This window comes from Vespa crabro, chromosome 8 (assembly GCF_910589235.1).
Source record: "Vespa crabro chromosome 8, iyVesCrab1.2, whole genome shotgun sequence".
Classification (NCBI taxonomy): Eukaryota; Metazoa; Arthropoda; class Insecta; order Hymenoptera; family Vespidae; genus Vespa; species Vespa crabro.
Window position 1 is genome coordinate 8,841,177 of NC_060962.1, and position 23,101 is coordinate 8,864,277.

Here is a 23,101-nt window from a genome sequence, read left to right on the forward strand (position 1 = left end):
GGAAGAAAAGAAGAAAATAAAAAGAAAAAAGAAAATCCACCGACGTCTCTGCGTCAATGTCGATAGAATTGTGAAATAAATCTAATGAATTTTTATAATGAAAAGAAAAAAGGAAAAAGAAAAAATAGAAAGAAAAAGAAGAAAAAAACGAAGAAAGAATAGGTAGAAAGAGTAGGATTCTTCTTTTTTTTTTTTTTTTTTTTCATTTTTAATAGGAAGAATAGATTTTTCCTCGATGTAAAGGCAAAGAATAAAAAAAAGAGAGAGGGTAAGGGAAAGAAAAAAAAAAAAAGAAAAAAGCATTAAGCCATCGAACGAATCGATTCAAGTCATTCCCATTAAAAAGACAGATACAAAGACAAACAGAGAGAGGAAGAGAGATAGAGAGAGAGAGAGAGAGAGAGAGAGAGAGAGAGAGAGAGAGAGAGAGAAATGAAAAAAAGCAAAATTATCCGATTGCCTTTCGATAACAGATAGATAACGAACGATCCTGTTTCCAAGAGAGGTCAAAGGATCCGAACAAATCGATTAATGTCCTTCTTCTGCCACGGACAGATCCCTCTGTGAATGACTGTTTTTTGGACAATGCGGGTGGAGCACCAATCCTGTACCTCGTAACACGTGCCGGATAATCGATTATTTAAAACGTATTCGTCGACATGTACGATCCCTCTCTCTCTCTCTCTCTCTCTCTCTCTCTCTCACGTACAGTCAAAAAAGGAATAAAAGAACTTTTTTATGCATGAGATTCAACGAGAGAGAGAGAGAGAGAGAGAGAGAGAGAGAAAGAGAAAGGATTATCGAAGAACGAAACTAGAATCTCAAAGGAGCCTTGGCAAGAAAAAGTTTTCGATCGAGTCTACTACCTTTTTACTCGGATTTCCTACGTCACGGTGGAGAATCGCCGTCTTACAAATTTTCAAGTCGCTTCATCATCGTCGCCCATCAGTCATGAAGAAAAGAACGCTTCCCGCAGTATCCGTAGGTCCACCAGAAAAGCTTTAGCAAAAAGTACGCTCGAAGTAACACGATAGAGAGAGAGAGAGAGAGAGAGAGAGAGAGAGAGAGAGAGAGAGAGAGAGAGAGAGACAGGGTGAAAGAATGGTTTTTTAAGAGAAAGATCACGTGAAAGAAAAGAGAATAGAGAGAGAGAGAGAGAGAGAGAGAGAGAGAGAGAGAGAGAGAGAGAAGAGAAATAAGAAAGATGAAGGACGTACCTACTCGAATGATCAAACTTTATTTGACCTTCTTGAAAATTTCTGCATCAACGATAGCTGTTCCTCTTCGTGTTTCCTTATTGAAGTCCTTAATTTTACTAATAAAAAAAGAAAAAGAAAACGAAGAAGAAGAAGAAGAAGAAAAAAAAAAGTAGAAAAAGTGCCTTATCTTGATATTTTTCTCATGATCAAAGTGCTTACATGCGAAAGTGTTTGAAATTTTTCATAACAAAAAAAAAAAATATATATATATATATAATATATTTAAAAGAATAAAAAAAAAAATAAAATCGATAAAACTAAATTTATTAAAAAAGAAAAAGAAAAAAAAAAGAGAGAGAAAGAGAGAAGAGATTTTATATGAAACGTTAAAAGTAATTAAAGCACAAAAGGAAATTTTTTAAAACTATGATATTAATAGTCCTCGTTAAAAAAAAAATTGTGAATGAAGACCCGAATTAATGTCATTATATATGTGGAAAGAAATTCAAAGTAAGAAAAATTTTCTACAAACGAAGTAAATACTTATTACCGTATATGTACGTGCTGTAGCAACTATGAATGAAAACAGTTTACTTGGGGAGGGGCGGGAGGGTTTGCAGAGGTAATGTATATATGGTAAGGCTTTTGGCGTGTTTGCTGTTTCGTTGATATCCGAGGAGAACTTCTAAATTTTCCTCACGTTGGTAACATTGAAAGAGGAACGACGCATTAATCAGCAAGCACAAGCAAGCTACATCCAGCCGGAGTCCTCTGTTCCCTCCCTCCACCTCTCTAATCCCTCGCGTTTTCTTAGCAAAGAAGAGAAGCATCTCTTTCTCCCACTCCCTCTTCCTCTCTCTCTCTCTCTCTCTCTTTCCTCTTTAGGTATCTATAGTCCGGAGAAGCTTTTCTTCCCTTGAAATTTCAAGGCAACGGCTTATAGTTCTTAAATGTAAATTAAGATAGAATAATACGAACACGGCCGGTAGATAACGAGTATTAAACTACTCACTCCGGTTATGCATTGACTTGTAAAACGAAAACTTCAAAGCTATCAGAAACCGTTCTTCTTAAAATGAATGATACCTCTTCGAAGAAAGAAAAAGAAAAGGAAAGAAGACAAGAAAAAAAAAAAAAGAAAAACTTTGATCTTATTCCTTGTACTAGATTAGAAAAGAGAGAGAAAAAAAATTGCGCGTTTAATAAATTTCTGAACGAATAAATCTTTCATTTTTATTTCTATTATATATATATATATATATATATATATATATATATATATATATATATATATATATATACATATATTTCATTAGGTAAATGTATTTTGCATGACGATAAATGAGAGAAATTACTTTCTCGCTTCGAGCCCAATTTGTACCGTAGGTTACAACCTCCTTTCAACTCTCCTTTCCTTCTACTCTCTCTCTCTCTCTCTCCATCTCGAAATTACGAGCAGCTAAATCTTGCGGTAATAACGCAATTCCATTACTATAGAACCATTTTGGTGTGCAACGGAGGTAATATAACGTTTAGTGGCACGGTTACATTCCAGACGCCTGTACTTTACTAATTTATACGGTGACGTGAAACACGTGTTTTTTTTCTCTCTCTCTCTCTCTCTCTCTCTTTCCTTTAACTTTCTTTCCCCTCTTATCAATTTTTTTCTCCGCCTTTATCTAAATGTAAAGATAATATTAAAAAGACTTGCGAGAGTAAACGATGCTTTCCTTTTTGGTGACGCTTGTAAGGGTTGAAATAACGACGATAAGAAAAAGAAGAAAAAAAAAAGGAGAAAAACGAAAAAGCAAAAAAAAAAAGGAAGAAAAGGAGAATGATAAGAGAATAAGAAAGGGGTTGACTTGGGAAGATGGATAGCGATTCGATAAATCGATTCGAAGAAAGAGCGTCGATGTAATTTAAATCGCAGAAGCTGTCCCTTACCATTTAAGAAAAGAGCAACGACCTTCGATGGGCAAATGGCTGGCTCCATTATGAATGGTCTCGTGAGATTTACATTCCTTCCTTACCAGTCATTCTCGGTTATACCTTATGGCAATTTGCCTTGGCTCTTCTTCTCTCAAAAAGAGAGAGAGAGAGAGAGAGAGAGAGAAGACAGGTCGACCTCTTAACGATCAATTCGCGGAATTGCCAAAGAGATGCGAGTTAGGGCGAGATACGGAATGTCTGTATTATGCCAATGGTCCATTGATTTCCATTGTTCGACCCTCCTTCAATTCCATGACGCTTGGAAACAGTTTGTATAAGAGAAAGATGGTACGATAAAGAATGAGATAGTGGTAATCATTTTATGAATTCCTTGATAACAATGCCAATCGAGAAAAAAAGAAAATAAAACAAAACGATATTAATATAAATGTTTGATTAATTTTATAAGACAAATTATATTTTATCGAATTTATCATTTACAAAATTTATTTTGTTTACAGTATATGCGTAACCGTCGTCGTCCTTAATGTCCATTTCCGGTCACCGCAAACGCATCAGATGGCGCCATGGGTTAAAAGAGTCTTCATCCACATTCTTCCGCGTTTATTGGTGATGAGAAGACCCATGTACAAATTCGAGACGAACAGGTAAGTAAGCACGACGTGCAACGTAATGATCGATCGATCACCGGAGATGACAACGCAATAGAAGGAGAAAGGAGGAGGGAGGGTGTAAGGGAAATTGGACTATAAGAAAACACGTCAAACAGTGATAGAGATAGAGAGAGAGAGAGAGAGAGAGAGAGAGATTTAAAAGGATAAATAAGGGAAAAGGAAAATATTAAAGGGACCTTTGAGATTTGTACGCTTAATGATGAATAATGGCTGCCCTTACACTTTTTCTCACTTCTTTCTTTCATTTCCTTCGTCCCTTCTCCCATCCCTTTTTTTTTTTTAAATCGCCACGTTCATCATCGTCACTATCTCTCTCTCTCTCTTCTCTCCTGGCCATCTTCTTTCGCGAGGACAAAATCGCCTCTAATAAGTAGTATTTACAGAATCCTTCTCTTTTCTAATGATTTCCTTTTCTCTCTTCTCTTTTCTACTCTTCCTTTCTCTCTCCCCTTCCCCTCTTTTCTTTCCCTTTCTTTTTCTCTTCTCTCTATCCTCCTTTTCTCGTATCCTTTCGCTCTCTCTCTCTCTCTCTCTCTCTCTCTCTCTCTCTCTTTCTCTTTCTCTCTCTCTCTGATCGCAGGTACACATCTGGCAGAGTACTGATGAGAACGGTAAGAGGGAAGGAGAAGACTTGCTATTACCCTTATCATCCGTCTACTCACGAGGAGAGCGAGGAACATTTTACACCTAAGAGGTTCCACAGTCGGCCACCTTCCAAAGAGGATCTCTCGCCTTCGAGGTAAATAAGAAAATTCATTGAGAGAATTTCCTCATGATTTCATCTTATATTCGATAGATTCGAGCCTTTTGCTAATAATTGTTTGTAAAGTGCAAGAAAGAGGACAAGAGAGACAGAGAGAGGGAGAGAGAGAGAGAGAGAGATCAGCTGGGGTGTTGGTCAACTCGATTTTGAAAATAAAAGGAACAAAGAGGAATAGATCGAAAAACTTTTATTATATTCAACGAGTACGAATGGAGTTTCTAAGATAAACCGATGATTATTCATTTATTTTCTCTCGACGAGATGAATATTTTTCTTTATTCAAGAAAAATTTGTTTTACTTTTATTATCCTGCAAACGAAAGAAGTTCTTCTCTCATATTTCCCTTTAGTCTTTAATACTTAATAACACCTTCCGTTCCTTGGAATCGTGACGATCGAGAATGCAATGCCAACGTACGTGATCATTTTCATGGTTACAGTTTGGAATAGTATCAACGATCGCGTGCACATCGTTTACAAACACGAATCTATTGTTGAAATCTATTTCACATTTCGTGTACGTATGTACTATGTACATATGTACGTATCTACGTTACTCTTCGTTAAAGATATTAACTGTAGACATTTGAGTATTCGTACGGTTGATTCTAAAACGCATTATACAATTTAACACAGGGGTATTGGTTACGTCCCTCTCTCTCTCTCTCTCTCTCTCTCTCTCTCTCTCCCCTCACTTCTTCTCTCTCTATCTATCTATCTTTCTTTTTGCTTCATTGATTTATCCGAAGCCGCGTCAGAACTATTACTTTCAATCTCTGTCAAAAAAAAAATTATTTTAACGATCATCGAAATTAAATTGCCAAGCTATTAAACACGGTCCATATGGGACGTTAAATTCAATTTCATTCCCATGGACACGACAGGGTAAATTCGATCCTATCGAAAACACGCTCTCGTCGAAATAAAAGTAGTTTTCGAAATTTCGTAGCACCGAGAAAATCGAGCTAGCAACCAAACGAATTCGATTAACTATGCGAATGCTATTAAGTAGTAGTCGATCGAAAGACTAGAGAATCTCTCTCTCTCTCTCTATCTCTTTCTCTTTTATATCTTATCAATTTGACCTTCTCTCAGAGTATCTCTATTAACTTTGTTAATTTCTTTCCTATTGAAATGATTATCCCGAGTATAAAGCAGTTTACGCGAAGCTCGATATATCCAAGGAAACTTAATAATCGAAGAGTCAATAGCTTAACGAAGTTACGAGTTTCCAATGTGAGCCAAGTTCAGACTTGAATTTAACCTGAGAACTGAGTTTCTCTACGTAGGGGAGTCTCTCGTTGCCAATGTGATATTGCTGCTACGGTGAAGAGAGAAAAAAAAAAGAAAGAAAGAAAGAAAGAAAGAAAGAAAAGAAAAAAGAAAAAAGAAAAAGCTATAACGCGTTTTCAAACTTTTACGACGTTCGGAGAAACTCGATTCGGAGCGAAGAAAAAGGGATAAAAAAGAATTTCTACCTTTTAAGATCTACACCATCGACACTTCTTCCCCTTTGACAATCATAAATTCTTATTTCGTATCGAATATTTTACTTATAGATTACATTCATTTGAAAGTAATTTGTAATTATGAAACTCTCCAATTGATACATTTATTATACTAATAATCTATTATTAAAATTTTCGGTAATTGCCTTAAAAAATATTTGATAAAATTAAAAAAAATAAAAAAAAAAAAGAAACAAAAAAAAGGAGACGAGAAAAAAGAGGTAAAAAAATTTCGTGTCGAAAAAATTTCCAAGAGAATCCACGTAATTATAGCGTATATGCATGCGCGCATGACGAGAAGTAGACAGTAACGAACGCGCCGATAAAAAATATAAACGCTTGCAATATTCATTAATGATGCGTAATAATCGATCGAATTAAAAAAAAAAAAAAAAAAAAAAAAAAACTACTAATTAAATATTTCTTTTAATAAACGAAAATAAGACACATCACTCGTGCACTCTTTCCTCGCTGGATTTTTTTGACTTGATTTAAGAAAAGAAAAGAAAAGAAAAAACAAAAGAAAGAAAAAAAGGAAAAAAAAGAAAGAAAAAAAAAGTGCACTTCACTTTCACTATCTACACCGTTAGAGAGCTTGCACTGGGAATGAAATTGATTAGGAAAAAAAAGAAAGGAGAGCCGAGCAAACGGGATAGATGTATCGATCGATGACCAAATAATATCGATCGATAGAAAGAACAACGGTTTACCGATTCGCGAAATTTTTCACCAATTTTCATGCGATACCTTCTTTAATTTATATTGAAATGCATCGCTAATCGATAAAATCAATTAAACTTTATTGAATAACGATATATATTGCCACTATAAAGTTTAACGAAGAAACGATTATCAGATTAAACGATAATTAATTACTTTCGAAGGACCAATAAACGTCGTACTTTCTAATAGATGATAATTCGTATTTGTTAGGTCAATTGTCTTAGTTTCACTATGAACGTAGATTATTAATATAAGGATGCTAATAAAATATCCTGTGTTTTTTTGGTTTTTTTATTGTTTCTTGGGGAACGAAAAAAAAAAAAATAAAAAATTGATGAAAAAAAAATGGAAAAAAATAAAAAAAAAAAGTCTAACGGACGGTGCGAGATTCGGTGGAAGCTGCCTGATCCATGGACCACCTTTACCGCCCCTTCCCATTCGTGGCGAGTGCGAGGATCTTTCGGTACCTGGCGAGGGAGGAATCGAGGAAGTTAAAAGTCCAGTATTAAGAAATCCACCGGCTTTTTCGCATTCACGTTGTCCCCCGGAAATTCACAGATCCTGCATATGCGTCCGATTCATCGCTGAACATACGAAAATGTTGGAGGATTCAACCAAGGTGAAACGATCGCATCTATCGATCGCAAGAATACTTTTAATAGAAGTCAAACTTAAATCATAACGATAAATTAAATAATACTGTTGCAAAACTTTAATTCGCATTAATATAAAAATCAAACGTACCAATGTAATCCGATGTATAACATTTTAATGGATACGTTTATGTTGGAAGCTGTGATGAACGATGAAAATAACGATGACGAAGAACGAAGCCTAAGAAATATTAAATATTGTTTTACAATGAAATTATTTACATTGTAGTTACATGCAGAGCTATGATGTTTACTTTATGATCAATTAAATCACAAGGGGCAGCTTTACTTTTAACGTCACACTGATCGACGCTCTTGTAACTTCTATCGCAGCTACCACATGAAAGTATCCTAAAAAAAAAAAAAAAAAAAAAAAAAAAAAAAAAAAAAAAAAAAATCCTCACAAAATATAATTTCATATTCGACAGGTTAAGGAGGATTGGAAATACGTGGCGATGGTCCTAGACAGATTGTTCCTTTGGATCTTCACACTGGCCGTTCTGGTCGGTACAGCCGGAATTATATTACAAGCGCCAACGTTGTATGACGATCGTGTCCCGATCGATAAGAAATTCAGTGAATTCGCAACGACGACAGTGGTAAAGTGTCCACCCCAGTAGTCCATGCCCGAGCCCTGCACCGTAGAGAAAAACTAAAGGGCCGACGACGTAGACTTCGGTAGACTTCGTCGATTATCCTTCCTGATCTTTTAGGAGTCTCCGAAATATCTTTCAACCTGATCCTCGGTCTCCACCATTTTTTACGGCGATAGGGCTCGATTTATCGTCGAACGAAACGACGATAATCTGTGTAATGTTTTTAAGTGACTAACATCTATACGCGAGAGAAACAAACACATCCGCACGTGTGAACTTTTTCTCTCTCTCTCTCTCTCTCTCTCTCTCTCTCTCTCTATCTCTTCCTTTTTCTCTCTCTCTCTATCTCTATCTATCTATCTATCTATCTCTATCATTCATTAACACAGTTACTCACTCACTTCACTCATTTCTTTCATTTTGTACTCTTCCATTTCCAAGGACATTTGATCCATCGATCCACAGGATCCATCATCATCCATCGAATGGAATTTTTCCACTTTTCTCGCGAGGTACGTATGACAGCGATGATTTAAAGAAAATATAAGAAAAGGAAAGATAAAAAAGAAAAAAAAAAAAAAAGAAAGAAGAAGATGAAGAATGATGGAAAAAAGAAACTATTCAACCAGTAATAATTACATGAAAAAAGAGAGAAGAGAAGGTGAGAAAGAGCAACGTGTTATTACTTATATGTAGCGTGCTCGTGTAATGCGTTAATACGAAGCTGCCACTTAATTATTCGAGTAAATTAACAGCGAGCTACTTTAAACGGTACTATAGTATTATATTAGCGAGCCCACAAGTGTCATCTCGCTCTACCAATTGTTCTCGACGTCTCCCCGAGAAATGATTTACGATGAGAGGAGGCGCTTTTGAGAATCCGACGAGAGGACGAGGCGATAATGATAAACGGACTTCAACATTAATGATTATTATGTTTTATACGCCGAAACACACGCGCGACACACGAGAAATAAAATATATATATATATATATATATATATATATATATATATATTAGAAATAAATTAATATTGTATAACACGACTTAGCTAGCTCGTTGTAATTGTACACGAACACATAGGGTGTAATTTATTTCAATTGTATCCGATTATTCTCGTAAACGTTTAGGGACGTATCCGTTTGTACGAATTATACATAAATAAATAAATAAATACATACATACGACGCAAGCATACATATTACGTATATCGTACGTTTTAAGAAAATAATCGAGACAAGGATAACTAATTGCACCGCGATTTTCCTATATTCCTTTTAGGATTAAAGAAAAAGATAAAGAAAAATAAGAAGAAGAAAGAAAATAAAAAGGATACAATTTTCGATATTAATAAAATCTCTCAAGTTAAAATATGATAATCGCGGTGCAATATAATAACTTATTCCTTGTTCTTGTATTTTATAAGAAAGAAAGAAGAGAGAGAAAAAGAGAAAGGACGAATCGGATGTAATGCGCGAAGGAAGCATTAGAATAAAGATAACCGATTATAGTACGGTAAGAACAAGTAAAGCATACGAATTCTAAAGCTGATAGTTGTAGACAAATTGAACGAACGTTCACTACCGTTGTTCAATACCGTAGTTTCGTGGTCGATGTCACAGTGAGTCGTCGTTCATAAATTTTTTTTTTTAGCTATTCATACATACATACATATACACACACACACACACACACACACACTCTCATGCACACATGAAAACAGAAAGATATACATAAAAGAACATTATACATACGACGATGTAATATGTGAAAGCGCACACGATTATAAAAAAAAAAAAACACACATTAAACGCATAAGGAAACATATGTATGATAAAATTACTGTATTGTGGTTTATGATATTTATAATAATTGTTAGTTATGCCTGATAAGAATGAACTGACATTCGCCCTATGCTGACGAATGTGACATTATGCGTCGAAGAATGATTCGTCGTGAAATTATCAACTTAGCGTTTTGTTAATCGTTGACAAAGAATTCAAAGAGAAAGAAACAATCGTAACTCGTTCGTAAAAGTTGAAAAACATTCGAATGAGATTCTCGAAAGAGAGAGAGAGAGAGAGAGAGAGAGAGAGAGAAGGGGAAGGGGAGAAAGAGAGAGAGAGAGAGAGAGCGAAAAAACATAACGCAAGTTGAAGCCATCAAATTTTACGACGTTTCAAAGTATACATATACATATATAATATATACATTATATATACATTATATATTATACAATTATACATACGTATGTACGTAAGTAAGAGTACGTAAACGTACATATAAAGCGTGGTTCGAACCTAACAAGAATGAGATGAAGTAATTGTAAGAGAACATTTTCGTGTACCCGTGCCAAACGGTACGTTGTTAACACAGGATTGTAAATAATTAACGTTTGTTAGGACGGACCGATATCGATTTTCATAATTACTGCCATTAAGAGAAACATCGCCAATACTTATTATGTATGTATATATATATACATATATATATATATATATACATTATAAAAAAATGTTTTCTCGTAATTCTCATTTTATCGTCGCGAACGATCGATAGAGAATTTTCCCTGAGAGAGTTAGAAGAGAAAATATGGGGAAGGGAAGGGGGGGGGACGATCGACACATGTTCTTTTCTTCTTCTTTTTTTTTCCTTTTTTTCTTTTTGTTTTCTTCTTCTTCTTCTTCTTCTTCTTCTTCTTCTTCTATTTACTTTGGTTCTATTTTTCTTTTCTTTTTCTTTTTTCTTTTTTCATTTAAATTTTAATCGCCTTAAGTGCAAAGAAGGCGATGCACCGAGCGTAAAAACACCTGATGAAAAAGTTACCTGAAACTAACGAATCGTCCAGCGAACGTAAAAACTCGACAAAACGAAAGAAATCCGATCTACGGATCGATTTTCGAAGGATCGCGCGAGTATTCTCTCTTTCTCTCTTTCTCTTGCTTAAAAGAAAAAAATGAGGGAAACCGAATGACGAACTTAAAACTTCGCACTAAATCGCTAGAAAATAATAAAGAAATATAATGAGGGAGGGAGGGAGGTAAAAGAAAAGGAAAGAAAAAGGGGAAAAAATGAAAAAAGAAAAAAAGCGCACACGTTTTTCTATGATAATGAGACATGTAAGTACTTATTCGTTATAATTAAGTACGACAATGTGTTTTTCCGCGAACGACGACGGAAAATATAATACTTTCCGAGACGAGTAATCTAGATCTCAAATTCTAGATCGAATAAATCCCATCCAACGAGATCCGAGTATCGTCGATTTTCACGTATTCACGAATGTAAAAAAGTAATTTCCTCGTATCTAGATACCCGTCCCGGAAGAGCATAACTCACTAATACGAGCTGAGCGTTTGAAAAAGAGAGAGGCATGCACTTAGATTTTAGATATTTTAGAAAGAAAATGAGAGATGAGAGAAAACAAAAAAAATAAAGAAGAAGAAGAAGAAAACAAAAAAAGAAACTAATTGATTAATTAATTAATTAATCAATTAATTAATCGCTAAGCTGTAAATAATGTGTAAATAGCGAAAAAAGAAAGAAAGAAAAAAAGAAAGAAAGGAAAAAAAAAAAAGGAAATAACAATACCTTGTAAGTCGAGTATATGCTATAAAATGGTTGACATTTTTTTATAATTGATCAAATCCAAGGGATCATTTGCACGAAAAAAAAAAAAAAATCGTTCACTACAGACACATGCATAAACACACGGTCACGCATATGCGCATTCCTTCCCTCTCTTTCTCACTGTCTCTGTCTCGTCATTTAATAAAAAGTGAAAAAAAAAAAAACAAAAAAACAGAAAACAAGAAAAGAAAAGAAAAACGAAGTATCGATTTATCCCCGAAAAAAAATTCGATCGTATCGATATGACAAACGATTATTAAATTACGATTGTCACGAATCTTTTACACCGTGATCGATTTTCGTGATCTTCGATTACGATTATATTATCGCGATGGCGCGATCAAACTTTTTCGAATATTAATAATAATTATTATTAATAATAATAATAATAATAATAATAATGATTATTATTATTATTATTAGATCGAATTAACACAAATGGAACGACACTTTTTCGAAGCTCGATTTACGGCATTAAGAAAAACAAAAACAGAAAAGAAAAGAGTGTCGATTTTTATTAAATTCAAATGACGCAAGTTCCAAAAAGAAACGATCAAAACGCGGATGTTTGCAAAAAAAAAGAAGAAAAGGAAAGAAAAAATTGTTCAATGAAACATACTCACGAATCTCATGTCCACCATCAGAATCATTTTATCCTATCTCTAAAATCTCAAATGCACGAAATTGTACAGATAAATTTAGTATCAAAGGAATTTTTTTCTTTTTTTTTTTATGTTCAAAAAACATCGTTAGAGAAAAACAAATGTAAAATAGTAATCTTATGCAGAGAAAGAAATATTAAGCGAAATAAACGGACAATAAGATAAATAAAGAAAAGGGATAAAAGAGAGAGAGAACAAAAACGAAGAAAGAACAAAAAAAAGAGCGTGTAAGAAGTTGAATGAAAAGAAAAAGAAAACACGCGCACCCTTTCATTGACAGAAGTTGAAAAACGAAAGGAAAAACGAAAGAAAAAAAAAGAAGAAAAAAAAAAAAGAAGAAAAAAGAGAGAGAAAAGACAAAAGAAAGGAAGAAGTGAATTAATTAATTCCTTTACTAATTATACAAATTGACATCCGTGTTCTGATTCGGCAAAAGAGATGAAATGAGAGGATCACGATCGTCATTTTACACGTCTTCGAAGTGAGTTGCGTGAACGTAGAATTTAATATGAAATGTCCTAATTAATAAAAAAAAAAAAAAAAAGAAAAAAAAAGAAAAAAAAGAAAAAGAAAGAAAGAAAGAAAGAAAAAAAAAAGAAGAAAAAAACAATAATTAAAAAGAACAAAAAAAAAATAAATAAAAATAAATAAAAACTTAGCTGAAAGGTAGAGGACCCGGATAAAGGAAAGAGCGTGGGAGTAAGTGATATGATAGATTATTATTATAACGATGATAATATAGTTAACTATTGTACCGTAATAGCAATAGCACATTATTATCCGAGAATGAATGAGAAAGAACGAGGGAGAAAAGAAAAAGAAAGAAAAAAAAGAAAAAAAGAGAAAAGAAAAGAAAAGAAAAATGAGGACAATGAGGAAAAAGAATAAACGGTAAACTATTTGAGTAATGATTATTATCGTTAGATACAATATTACCTATCGTTTGTTAAATATGTACCTATTTAAAATAATATTATATTAACGACTATCATCCTAAGGCTACTCGATGTAAGGACGAGATTCTTGTTGCTTGGTTTTGTAATCATGCTTTGAGAAAAGCATTCGGAGAATAAAACTTGTTGTCGTAGAAAGTTCACGTAATTTTCTCTACCAATTTCTTTTCGTCCTTTCAACTAATAAAAGGATAAATGATCCTTTTATATACATTTATTTTCTTCTTCTTCTTCTTCTTCTTCTTCTTCTTCTTCTTCTTCTTCTTCTTCTTTTTATTTTTTTTCTTTTTCTTTTTCTGTTGATCTAATAATCTCACAAGATTTATGTGACAATGATGCTATCATAAAAGTCTTATATCTCAACGTCTCGTGGAATTCATTACCACGGAAAGACTTGGCTTGTCTCTATGAAAAAATATAAATTCTCGAAATATTTGTTTTTTTTCTTTCTTTCTTTCTTTCTTTCTTTCTTTCATTCTTTCTTTCTTTCTTTCTTTTTTCTTCTTCCTCTCGCAAAATTATACACCCGAATCATTATTGTCCTTTAACCATTCCTTTATATCCTGGGAATAATTTTTAATCAACGAAATTGCAAAATTCGCTTTAGCCTCGACCAAAGCCGCAGCATATTTAATAGTCTTTATGGATTCATAATTACTTTCCCAAAAGGTGTGAAGCTAAAACATGAGAAAAGAGAGGAAAATCGTACGATTTGAATTCGTTATAGTCGTTATAAAAAAAAAAAAAAAAAAAAAAGCATTAAAAAAAAAGAAGAAAGAAATTTTCTATAATACGTACATCCATTAAATCCTGTTCGTTCGTAACACTATTCATCATCGCCAGAATGAAGGACCTTATTATCGAATAAGAATCATGAAATCTGAAATAGATTTAAAATAATACAAGGTGAGGAATGTTAATAGTTATTAAATAAAAATTAAAACTTCGATAATACCTTTTCAATATATTCTTCCAATTACGCATAATAAATTTATAAGCCATTCGAGATGCAATTGGATTCTTTGAAAAGGATTTTAATATCATACATATTTCATCGTCGTTATATATATCATCCTGAAGGATCTCATCGATGATTCTAAAATATTATAATTAATATCTGTAAGAAATTATTTCAATATAAATGAATATTACTTACGACTGAAGAACACCAGGAATTTGGAAACAACCGAAGGAGGACAAAAGATTATATTTTTCTTCAGTTTTCATACTGTTTCGTGCTTTTTGATAAAGATAATTCCATTCGTCATGACCACCATGCCTTGCGATTGTACAATACAACGTTCGACGTATGTACATTGGAATCCTGAGAATAATTTCATTTCATTAAAGTTAAAGAAAAAGGATAACGATAGTATTCGTACTATCAGAAGACAAATTAATATCTTTAATTCAATAATATCATGAATAAATAATTATGTAAATAAATGTAAACTTTTTTTTTAAAAGCTCATAACTTATCCAAATTTATTTTATATTTCTATATGAAATATTTACGTGTGCTTGAAGAATGGATTCCTTTTCAATTCGACGAAACTTTGTTTGGCCCAATCGAGACATTTCGGATGTTCCGAAAGACATGCTAATTTTACAGCGAATAACGTAAGCGGTGATCCTTCCTCGAGTTTCTCTATCACCTCGTTGTACAATGGCGTAATCAATTTTTGTAGAAATTCCTGAAAAGTGAATCGTGTCGGGTTGAAAAAATTTTCCTCGAGAGTGAAAAAGAAGAAGAATGAAAGAAAGAGAAAACTTAAGTGAATCAAAAAGAGAGAGAAAAAAAAAAGAAAAGTTATGCTAATGCAAATTTTATAAATTCTATTTCATTGTTCTCATTTTTCTCGTTGAATGTTGCTGATTAGACTCTTTCATTCTCTTTCTCTCTCTCTCTCTCTCTCTCTCTCTCTCTTTATCTTTCTCTCTATGTCTCGGTCTATCTATCTATCTATCTGTCTATCTATCTATCTATATCTCTGTAGTCTAAAGGCAAACTTAAATACGGGCTCGTGATAATTTTCATCATTTTACATCTTCCCTCAATTTACACTCTCACGCTTACCTGAAAGTCGAGGAAGGCGGAGGTCTCATAAAGAACGTTATTTAATTTGAAAACGTGATGCGCGAAAGCGCTCCATGGTGCGTAATGTCTTTCCTTAATTTGCATATATTTAATAAAGCCAAAAGCCGTCTCATATTTCGAAGAGCCAACTGCTGCCAGAGCAAAGACATCGTCCACGAGGGATGCTCTTGTCTCTACTGGGAAAGCTTCGTGATTTTCATCCAATGCCATTGCGAGTAGTCGCCAATTTTTTTCATCGTAATTAACACGATAGTAACCTAAGAATTTGATTTAATTTCGAGAAAAAAAAAGAGAATAATAATAATAATAATAATAATAACAATAATAATAATCGAAAGAAAGTATCGACATTTTTTTCTTGTCTTTCTTTCTTTTCTGTTTTTGTTCTTTTCTTTTAATTTTTTTTTTTTTTTTTTTTTTAACGAACATTTACCAACCAGTTTTGTTGACGTTAAATAAGATCCAACCAGTTTGATTTTTTTCATCGATCGTACTAACGTTGTAAAAGATTTGTTCCCTTTCCTTTTCGAGCCATTCCTTCTTAGGACTCGACCAATCGTCATCAATTCCAACATAAGTCAAAGGTATATGCCATAAATCATTCCTTTCCGCCGTTGGCACATCGTAAGAAAACTTTTTCTACGATAATAATATTGTCCCGACGTTACTCATTTTTATTTATACACCGGATACATATATAATGAAAAAGTGAAATCCTTGGATAAAGAAACCTGTCTGACGATGGCAGATCCTTCTTCATAATTCCTCAAAACGGTAACGAGAGGATATCCAGTCTGAGAAATCCAAGTATCTATTATTTCCTTCGGAGATAAGTTGTCCGGAAATTCTTTTACTTCTTCGTTCATGAAATTCCAAAATTCCGTTGCATCGACGCTTCCGTCGTCTTGACTAGAAACGTAAATATTAATGATCTATGAAATATTATTGTTTGAAATAAACGAAACGAAGTTTTTACTACGTTCGTCCTTTTTTTCTTTCTTTCTTTTTTTTTTTTTTTTTTTAGATGAAACAGAACAAAAAAAATGTCAAAAAAATGACATCATTATCGAAGAGAGAGAGAGAGAGAGAGAGAGAGGGAGAGAGAGAGAGAAAATAAATCTAAGAATTGATTTATCATTTACATGCATCTTACACGTTATATACCCACTACCTCGTTAGGAGCTTCTTGTAGGCGATCCTAAAGGCGGTATCATTGCTTATCGTGGCATGCAACATGCGAATCAGACATGCTCCTATAAAAAGAAGCAATCGAAAGATAGGAGAAGATTCATCTTAGAAAAGAGACTGCGAGATCTAACAGAATGGATGATGAAAAAAAAAAAATGTTCTTTTTATCTTTTTCTTTCTTTCTTTTTTTTTTTTTTTACCTCTCATATTACGTGCCATGGATAACAATCTTATGCGAAGCGGATTGATTTTCACTTGGAACGACCTTGAAGAATCATATCCGTCGGACTCCATCGCTTTCGTTTCAACGTCGGTGACGAAGGAATGAGCGAATCCCAATGACGGATCTATCTGAAATTTGTGTCTCATGAAAATCTGTCTCTGGAGGGATTTCGTTTCTTCTTGTCAGAAGAAAAAAGAAAAAAAAGAAAGAAAAAGAGAAAAAAGAGAAAAAGAAAAAATAAATCGCGAAGAATCGGATGGAATTATAAAAGATATATAAGAAGAAATTCTCGGCTAATCCCTTGCCTTTTCAATCAATAGATGTTGAAAATAAAGTAACGATCCTTCCAATATCCAAGCATTCGTCCAACTTTTCACGTTGACCCGACCGCCAAGCCATTGTTCCCCGAGCAAACCTATTAATGTCTTCAAGGCTTCCGTTCTCGTAACCAAGGGCGATCGATCGTCGGCGTAAAACAACGACTTCCTTAAAATGAATATTCATTTGGCGAAAAATGAAATAGTACAGCGTAACCGTACATAGTTACGTTTATGCCGCAACACGTTTCAACCGTGAATATTCATGAGAATGGCGTTAGCCGATTTGTGCACGTCAAGAATTCGAGGAACTTCAATTAATCGTTAGTAGACTAATTTAAAGGTGTTAGTAAATACTTACCGCATAGTGATAAGACCAGGATTTCCCGACGATCTAACAATTTTCCAAGGTAGACAAACCAAGTCCAACTTTGGTAGCCAATAGGATATCGACAATATGTCGGTCAAACCAACTATGGTAGGCTCGACTTTGTTCAACAAGTAGAATCCCTGAGAAGTAGTATTGAACTCGGCCCAAAACGTAACAAATATCTTCGAGTTGATCAACGTTTGAATCAATGCCTCGAGATTACCAACGACGAATGCCAAATTGTGAGGCGATATCGGAGGAGTATCGTTGAATGTATCGATCAGGCAATTATCTGAGCTTAAACGATAATATTCTTTCTTGAGGGAGAGACGAAGAAGAAAGGGGGAAAAAAAAAGAAAAGAAAAAAAGGAAAGAAATCTTTCCCGGTAATACGAACGCTATATATCATTAACTAATTTACTTACGCATCCTTCGTACTCCTCAAAGGCATATTCGATAATACTCTCATCTCCTTGGGACGTTCAACGGATAAAGAGAAAATCGCTCTGAGGTATATCTCGTCGAAAAGAGGAAATAAACGACTGGCTTCTGCCGTTTTTAATAACGTTCCCATCATCCTCCTAATCGTTCAAACAAGATTTTTGTTCTTTTTTGCTTTTTTTTATTCAAAATCACGAAGAGAAATAAATTGTAAATTAAATGGGATAAATGTAAAAGAAGAAAAAAGGGAAAAAAAGAAAGAAAAAGAAAAAAATTCGCCATTATTTCACTCACCTATCATCCCTATATATATATATATATATATACACACACACACACACACACATCCTTCTCCAATCTCGGCAACTTACTTATTCTCTTCGTTGAAACTCGAATCAACGACGTAAAAGACATCGTTCGTTGGATTTGCTTCGAAATCGATCATCAAAAAGTAAACACCACGTTTCAACTTTTCCGTTGGACGTATCACGTGAAGTCCATTCACTTGGTCTATTTCGTATTCCTTTATCTGAACGATTTCGTCTCCCTTTCCTATACCATTCACGGAAAACCAGTCGTCTTTGATCTTGGACACTTTGAAGTCGAACGGCAAAGTGCCATTTGCCGGGACAAGTCCAGTTTCTTCCTCCCCGTAGGTTGTTCCATTTTCTAAAAGGATATTAGGATCGTTTTCTAACTTCACGATAACCTTATTCGATTCGTCCATAGACACGATCGTAGAATTTTTATCGTCCGACATTGTATCGTTTTCTGTGAATATCGAAAATAAATTAGAAATTATTGAATCGTAAAGTTGGAATTTGAAGAGAAAAAAAAAAAAGAAAAGAAGAAGGAGAATAATACAAGAAAACGAAGAAATTTCTAGAAATTCAATGCCCCCTAAAAAAAAAAATCATCAAATATTTTCATACCATTTTCAATGTTTTTAACGATAACGTTAGTCTCGTTTTCTCTCTTATATCTTTTCTTAGGTACTTTGGAATCCTCGTCGATCAAAAATGACAACTCGTATCGTTTCATCGTAATATTAATAGCGTTCAATGATAATTTTTGCAATCGATTCGAAGAATCAATTTCAAATTTTATAACAACTCGTCCCATTAATACAGACGAATTATTATTACTATTACTATTACTATCATTATTATTATTATTATTATTATTATTATTGTAATCCATGATCGTAGGTTTAAAATAAAGCCAATATTTTAATGGACGAATGTGTGAAGAAATATGACTGGGCTTAGCCATTTCTTTTGTCGATTCGCCGTTTATCAAACTGAATGCGTCGTGCACCTGCAATAATGACAAGATCGATGAATTAAAATTACATACGTCTTATGATCATTATCCCAATGATCGATGAAAGAAATAAAATTATCATTAGACTCGCTTACTCGTTTTGTCGGCGTCGTATGACCGTACCAACCGATTAGACCAACAACGATCAGAATAAAAATAATAAATATTACGATACTGGTCGCTTTTTTGTATGATATAAACCAACCATCGGTTGGTCTGTATTTGATATCGTCGCTTGTCATAAATTGTGCAGGTCCCCCGATATACTGTGCCATGTTTGCAGCTGAAAAAAAAAAAGGAAAAAAAGAAAGAAAGAAAAAGAAGGAAAAAAAAAATTAATAATTTATTATACACGATTCGATTAATAACGAGAACAATAATAAACGTACGAAGGAAATAAAGAACGAGAGGAGAGAAAAAGAAAGAGGAAAAAAGAAAAAAAAAAAATAGAAGAAAAAAAATAAAAAGAGAAATAAAGGTTCAGCGATTAGCGGCATGAAATCGTTCGTGCAATGAGAATCGAGTCATTGAGGCCGTTCTTATCAATCCGGCATGTCGAATTTCGCGTTATCGCTTTGACAAGAGTGACATCATCGAATTCAATTTCCAGTGGTGTAAAATGCACGATGGACGTAAACGAGCCTCGACCGACGAACTTCAAGGTCTTCCTCGATACTCTTCTCACTTGTGTATTTTAACAATGCGCAAGTTCGCATTCTCAGCATTCGATAGTGTAATCATTATGCCATAGCAATGCACATTATTAGACTACTTTTTCTTTTTTTTTTTTTTTGCTGTTTCTTTGTTTTTCATTATTCTTTTAGGAAATTTTCGTTTACATTTTCGAATCGAGTCGTAACTGTAACCAGTAAATAAAAATAAATAAAAACTGTGAAGCTAAAAGAGCTCGATCATTACAGATCCTTTTACATAATCCTATTCTCTATTTATCTATGTACATATATATATATATACATATATACATATATGTATATTCACATAGAATTACAAATATGTACAATAACGTCGATGTTCATCGTCGAAGGTTCGTAAACGTCATGTTGTAGCTTTACAAACTCGCGTAGAAACGTACGCTCGCGTTTGCTCGCGAACACGAAGAATGATATGAAATTAGGTTCTTTGTTATATCACCGAACGTGATCCAAGCGTAAATAGACGGTCGCAACGATGCAAAGTGTAACTTTGACGTTTTTTAACGATGCTGCTTCTTTTTCTTTCTTTTCTTTTTCTCGTAAATACGTATTACAACACGTTCACTCACTTTTACCTTTAACACATATTCTCATCTAAATTTTTAAATATAAATATAAAAAAAAATATCGAATTGTTGAAATAAAAATATTGACAATTTTGTCTTCCAGGCGAAGTCGTATATCGATAATCGAATCGAAGAAAATTATGGAAGTCTTTTTATCTTTTCTCTAAGAGAGAAAGAAAGAGAGAGAGTGAGAGAGAGAGAGAGAGAGAGAGAGAGAGAGAAATTCGCGAAAAGCAGAGCGTGAATATAACAAGGACAATATTCCAAAGAAATGAAAAAAAAAAAAAAAGAAAAATAAAGGAGAAAGAGGAAGAAAGGGAAGGAAGATAGAAAGAAAAAAAGAGAAATGGAAGAAACAAAGAAAGGAAAGAAGATCGAAACTAAAAGAAATAGAGAAAGCGCAATCCCGCAATTATAAGCGAGACCCTCGTTAACAGCGATACACATTTCTCCGCTTTTCTATGGACTTCCAGAATAATAATGGTATTAACCAAGGAGCTCGAATAACGCTCGCGATTCTGATGAACTTTGTAAACAGTTGAATGGAACTTATTTCTTTTTTTCTTCTTTTTCTTTCTCTTTTTCTTTTTCTTTTTCTCAAGAGAACTCCGAAACTACTTTTTTAATAAGAACAAAATGAAGCCACAACGAAAGAGAAACGAATATTCGCATTATATCTACTCCCTCTCTCTTTTCTCCTTTGCGATGCGAAAATAATTTAATAATAATAATAATAATAATAATAATAATAATAATAATAATGATAATAATAATGATAATAATAATAATGAAATAACAAAGTACGATGCGATAACGTACGTAAGTATTTGAAATCGAAAGATTTTTTTTTTACCTGGATTAATAATAACACAACGTACAGTCGTTCTAAGTTTTACTGTCGATCGTAGACAAAAATCGCGCATTTATAACGTCCGGTCTATTAAAATTAAACATTGACAATCACGAAATTACCTTACATTCGTAAGCGAATAGAAATAATTATTACGAAACTATACGGTATTATTACTACGATATGAGAAACATTCTAAAGCATAATGAAAAATCATGAAAAAGAGAAGAGTGAGAGAGAGAGAGAGAGAGAGAGAGAGAGAGGAAAGAAAAAAAAGGAAGAGAAAAAAGGAAAAAAAAGAACGAATTAAAACGTAACAAACAAAGGAAAGAAGACAAAAAGAATCCAATTGAAAAAAAAAAAGAAAACAACAACGACAAAAGAAGAAAAAAAAATGCGAACGATACTCACAGCTTCTCCTTCCAAAAGTTTCCCAAGTCGATACAGATCCTCGTCTCATGTTGGTTTCTGATTTTTAATATAAACTTTTGAATGAAAATGAAAAAAAAAAAAAAAAGAAAAAAAGAAATATAATCTCTCTCTCTCTCTCTCTCTCTCTCTCTCTCTCTCTGTTCGTTTTTGTCTTAGTCTCCGTCTCTCTCTATCTCTCTCTCTCTCTCCCCTTTCCTCGACGAAGAAGAGATGCAGAAAAATTGAAGAAAAAAAAAAAAAAAAAAATTCACGAACGGGCAGCTAGTAGTAATCGTCGTTGTAGTCGTCGTGGACTCGTGCGTTCAGGTGCAACGCAATTTGACGTTTTACCTGAGGCCTCGATACTACATGGATGCTGTTCGCCGGGCACGGTTGCAGGCTTTACCCCCACTATTGTTAATCGCGTTCGCTCCGATGTCGTTCCTCTCTTTACCTGGTCATGCTATTATTTCCGATAGGCTTGTCACAAAATAGTAGTTCATTCTTTCGGCTATATGTACAAAGGAAAAAAAAGAAAAAAAAAAAAAAAAAAAAAAAAAGAAAAAAAAAGAAAATGCGATTTCCTTTTTCGCTCGACCGTTCCCCAACGCGTATGTATCGTATCTGTTAACGCGATATACGTTTTAACAATGTTTCTTTCATTTTCCTTCCTTCCTTTTCTCTGCTCTTTCTTCTTCTCTCTCTCTCTCTCTCTCTCTCTCTTTTTTTTCTTTTTTCAAGGGCGAAATCATTTTTTTGCGACAAAAAAGGAAATTACGAATAAAAAGATACGTTTTCGTTTGTGCGATATACATATTTTGTTTTGTTTTGTTTTGCTTTGTTTTTTTTTCTTTTTTTAACAACGTTTCTTTCTCTTTCTTCTTTTCTTTTTTTTTTTTTTTTGTTGTTCAAGGGCAATGTCATTTTCGCGATAGAAAAGAAATTTCGGATATAACGATAACACAGCTTCATTTGTATTGTTTGAACGATTTAATACAAAAAAAAAAAAAAAAAGAAAAAAAAAGAAAAAAAAAATTACAAAAATATCTAAAACAAAAAAGCTTAAAAATAAACGTATAATTCCAATGATGTATTATTTGCTCTCCCGTATAAGAAACGTGCCATTTTTTTTCTTTTTTTTCTTTCATTTTATTTTTTTCTCTTTCCTCTTTTCCTTTTTTCCGTAGATATTACGCAAGGTCGTTCGTGTCCGCTCGTCGAACAAGGAGGCGTGTCTGTCTCAACGGATGTATCAGTCATTGCACGTCGTTACCTTATAATTGTGCTAAT

General features: G+C 33.6%; 2 protein-coding genes across 7 annotated transcripts in view; one reads left to right on the forward strand and one right to left on the reverse strand.

The window, feature by feature from the left end:
• LOC124426206 (acetylcholine receptor subunit alpha-like) overlaps positions 1–13,449 on the forward strand; it is a 130,855-nt gene extending 117,406 nt beyond the window's left edge. For all 5 annotated transcript variants that reach the window (XM_046967609.1, XM_046967608.1, XM_046967610.1 and 2 more), the window contains 4 exons: positions 3,650–3,796; positions 4,404–4,562; positions 7,186–7,435; positions 7,898–13,449. In XM_046967609.1, coding sequence (XP_046823565.1) covers positions 3,650–3,796; positions 4,404–4,562; positions 7,186–7,435; positions 7,898–8,089 — 748 coding nt within the window. In that variant the 3' untranslated portion in view covers positions 8,090–13,449. The remainder of the gene's footprint in view (positions 1–3,649; positions 3,797–4,403; positions 4,563–7,185; positions 7,436–7,897) is intronic.
• Positions 13,256–22,534, reverse strand: LOC124426204 (aminopeptidase N-like). 2 transcript variants are annotated; one of them, XM_046967607.1, is made up of 17 exons: positions 21,812–22,534; positions 19,367–19,554; positions 18,881–19,265; positions 18,320–18,719; positions 17,933–18,088; positions 17,499–17,804; positions 17,126–17,306; positions 16,798–16,948; positions 16,581–16,662; positions 16,141–16,318; positions 15,847–16,048; positions 15,389–15,666; positions 14,827–15,005; positions 14,468–14,635; positions 14,267–14,407; positions 14,110–14,191; positions 13,256–13,988 (listed from the first exon to the last, which is right to left on the reverse strand). In XM_046967607.1, exons 1-17 carry the CDS (start codon positions 21,858–21,860, stop codon positions 13,830–13,832), a joined length of 3,285 nt encoding a protein of 1,094 aa, XP_046823563.1. In that variant the 5' UTR covers positions 21,861–22,534; the 3' UTR covers positions 13,256–13,829. The 2 variants fall into 2 exon arrangements, with proteins under 2 accessions (XP_046823563.1, XP_046823561.1); XM_046967605.1 differs by lacking the exon at positions 21,812–22,534 and adding an exon at positions 21,404–21,682.
• Between the last annotated feature and the right edge of the window lie 567 nt (positions 22,535–23,101).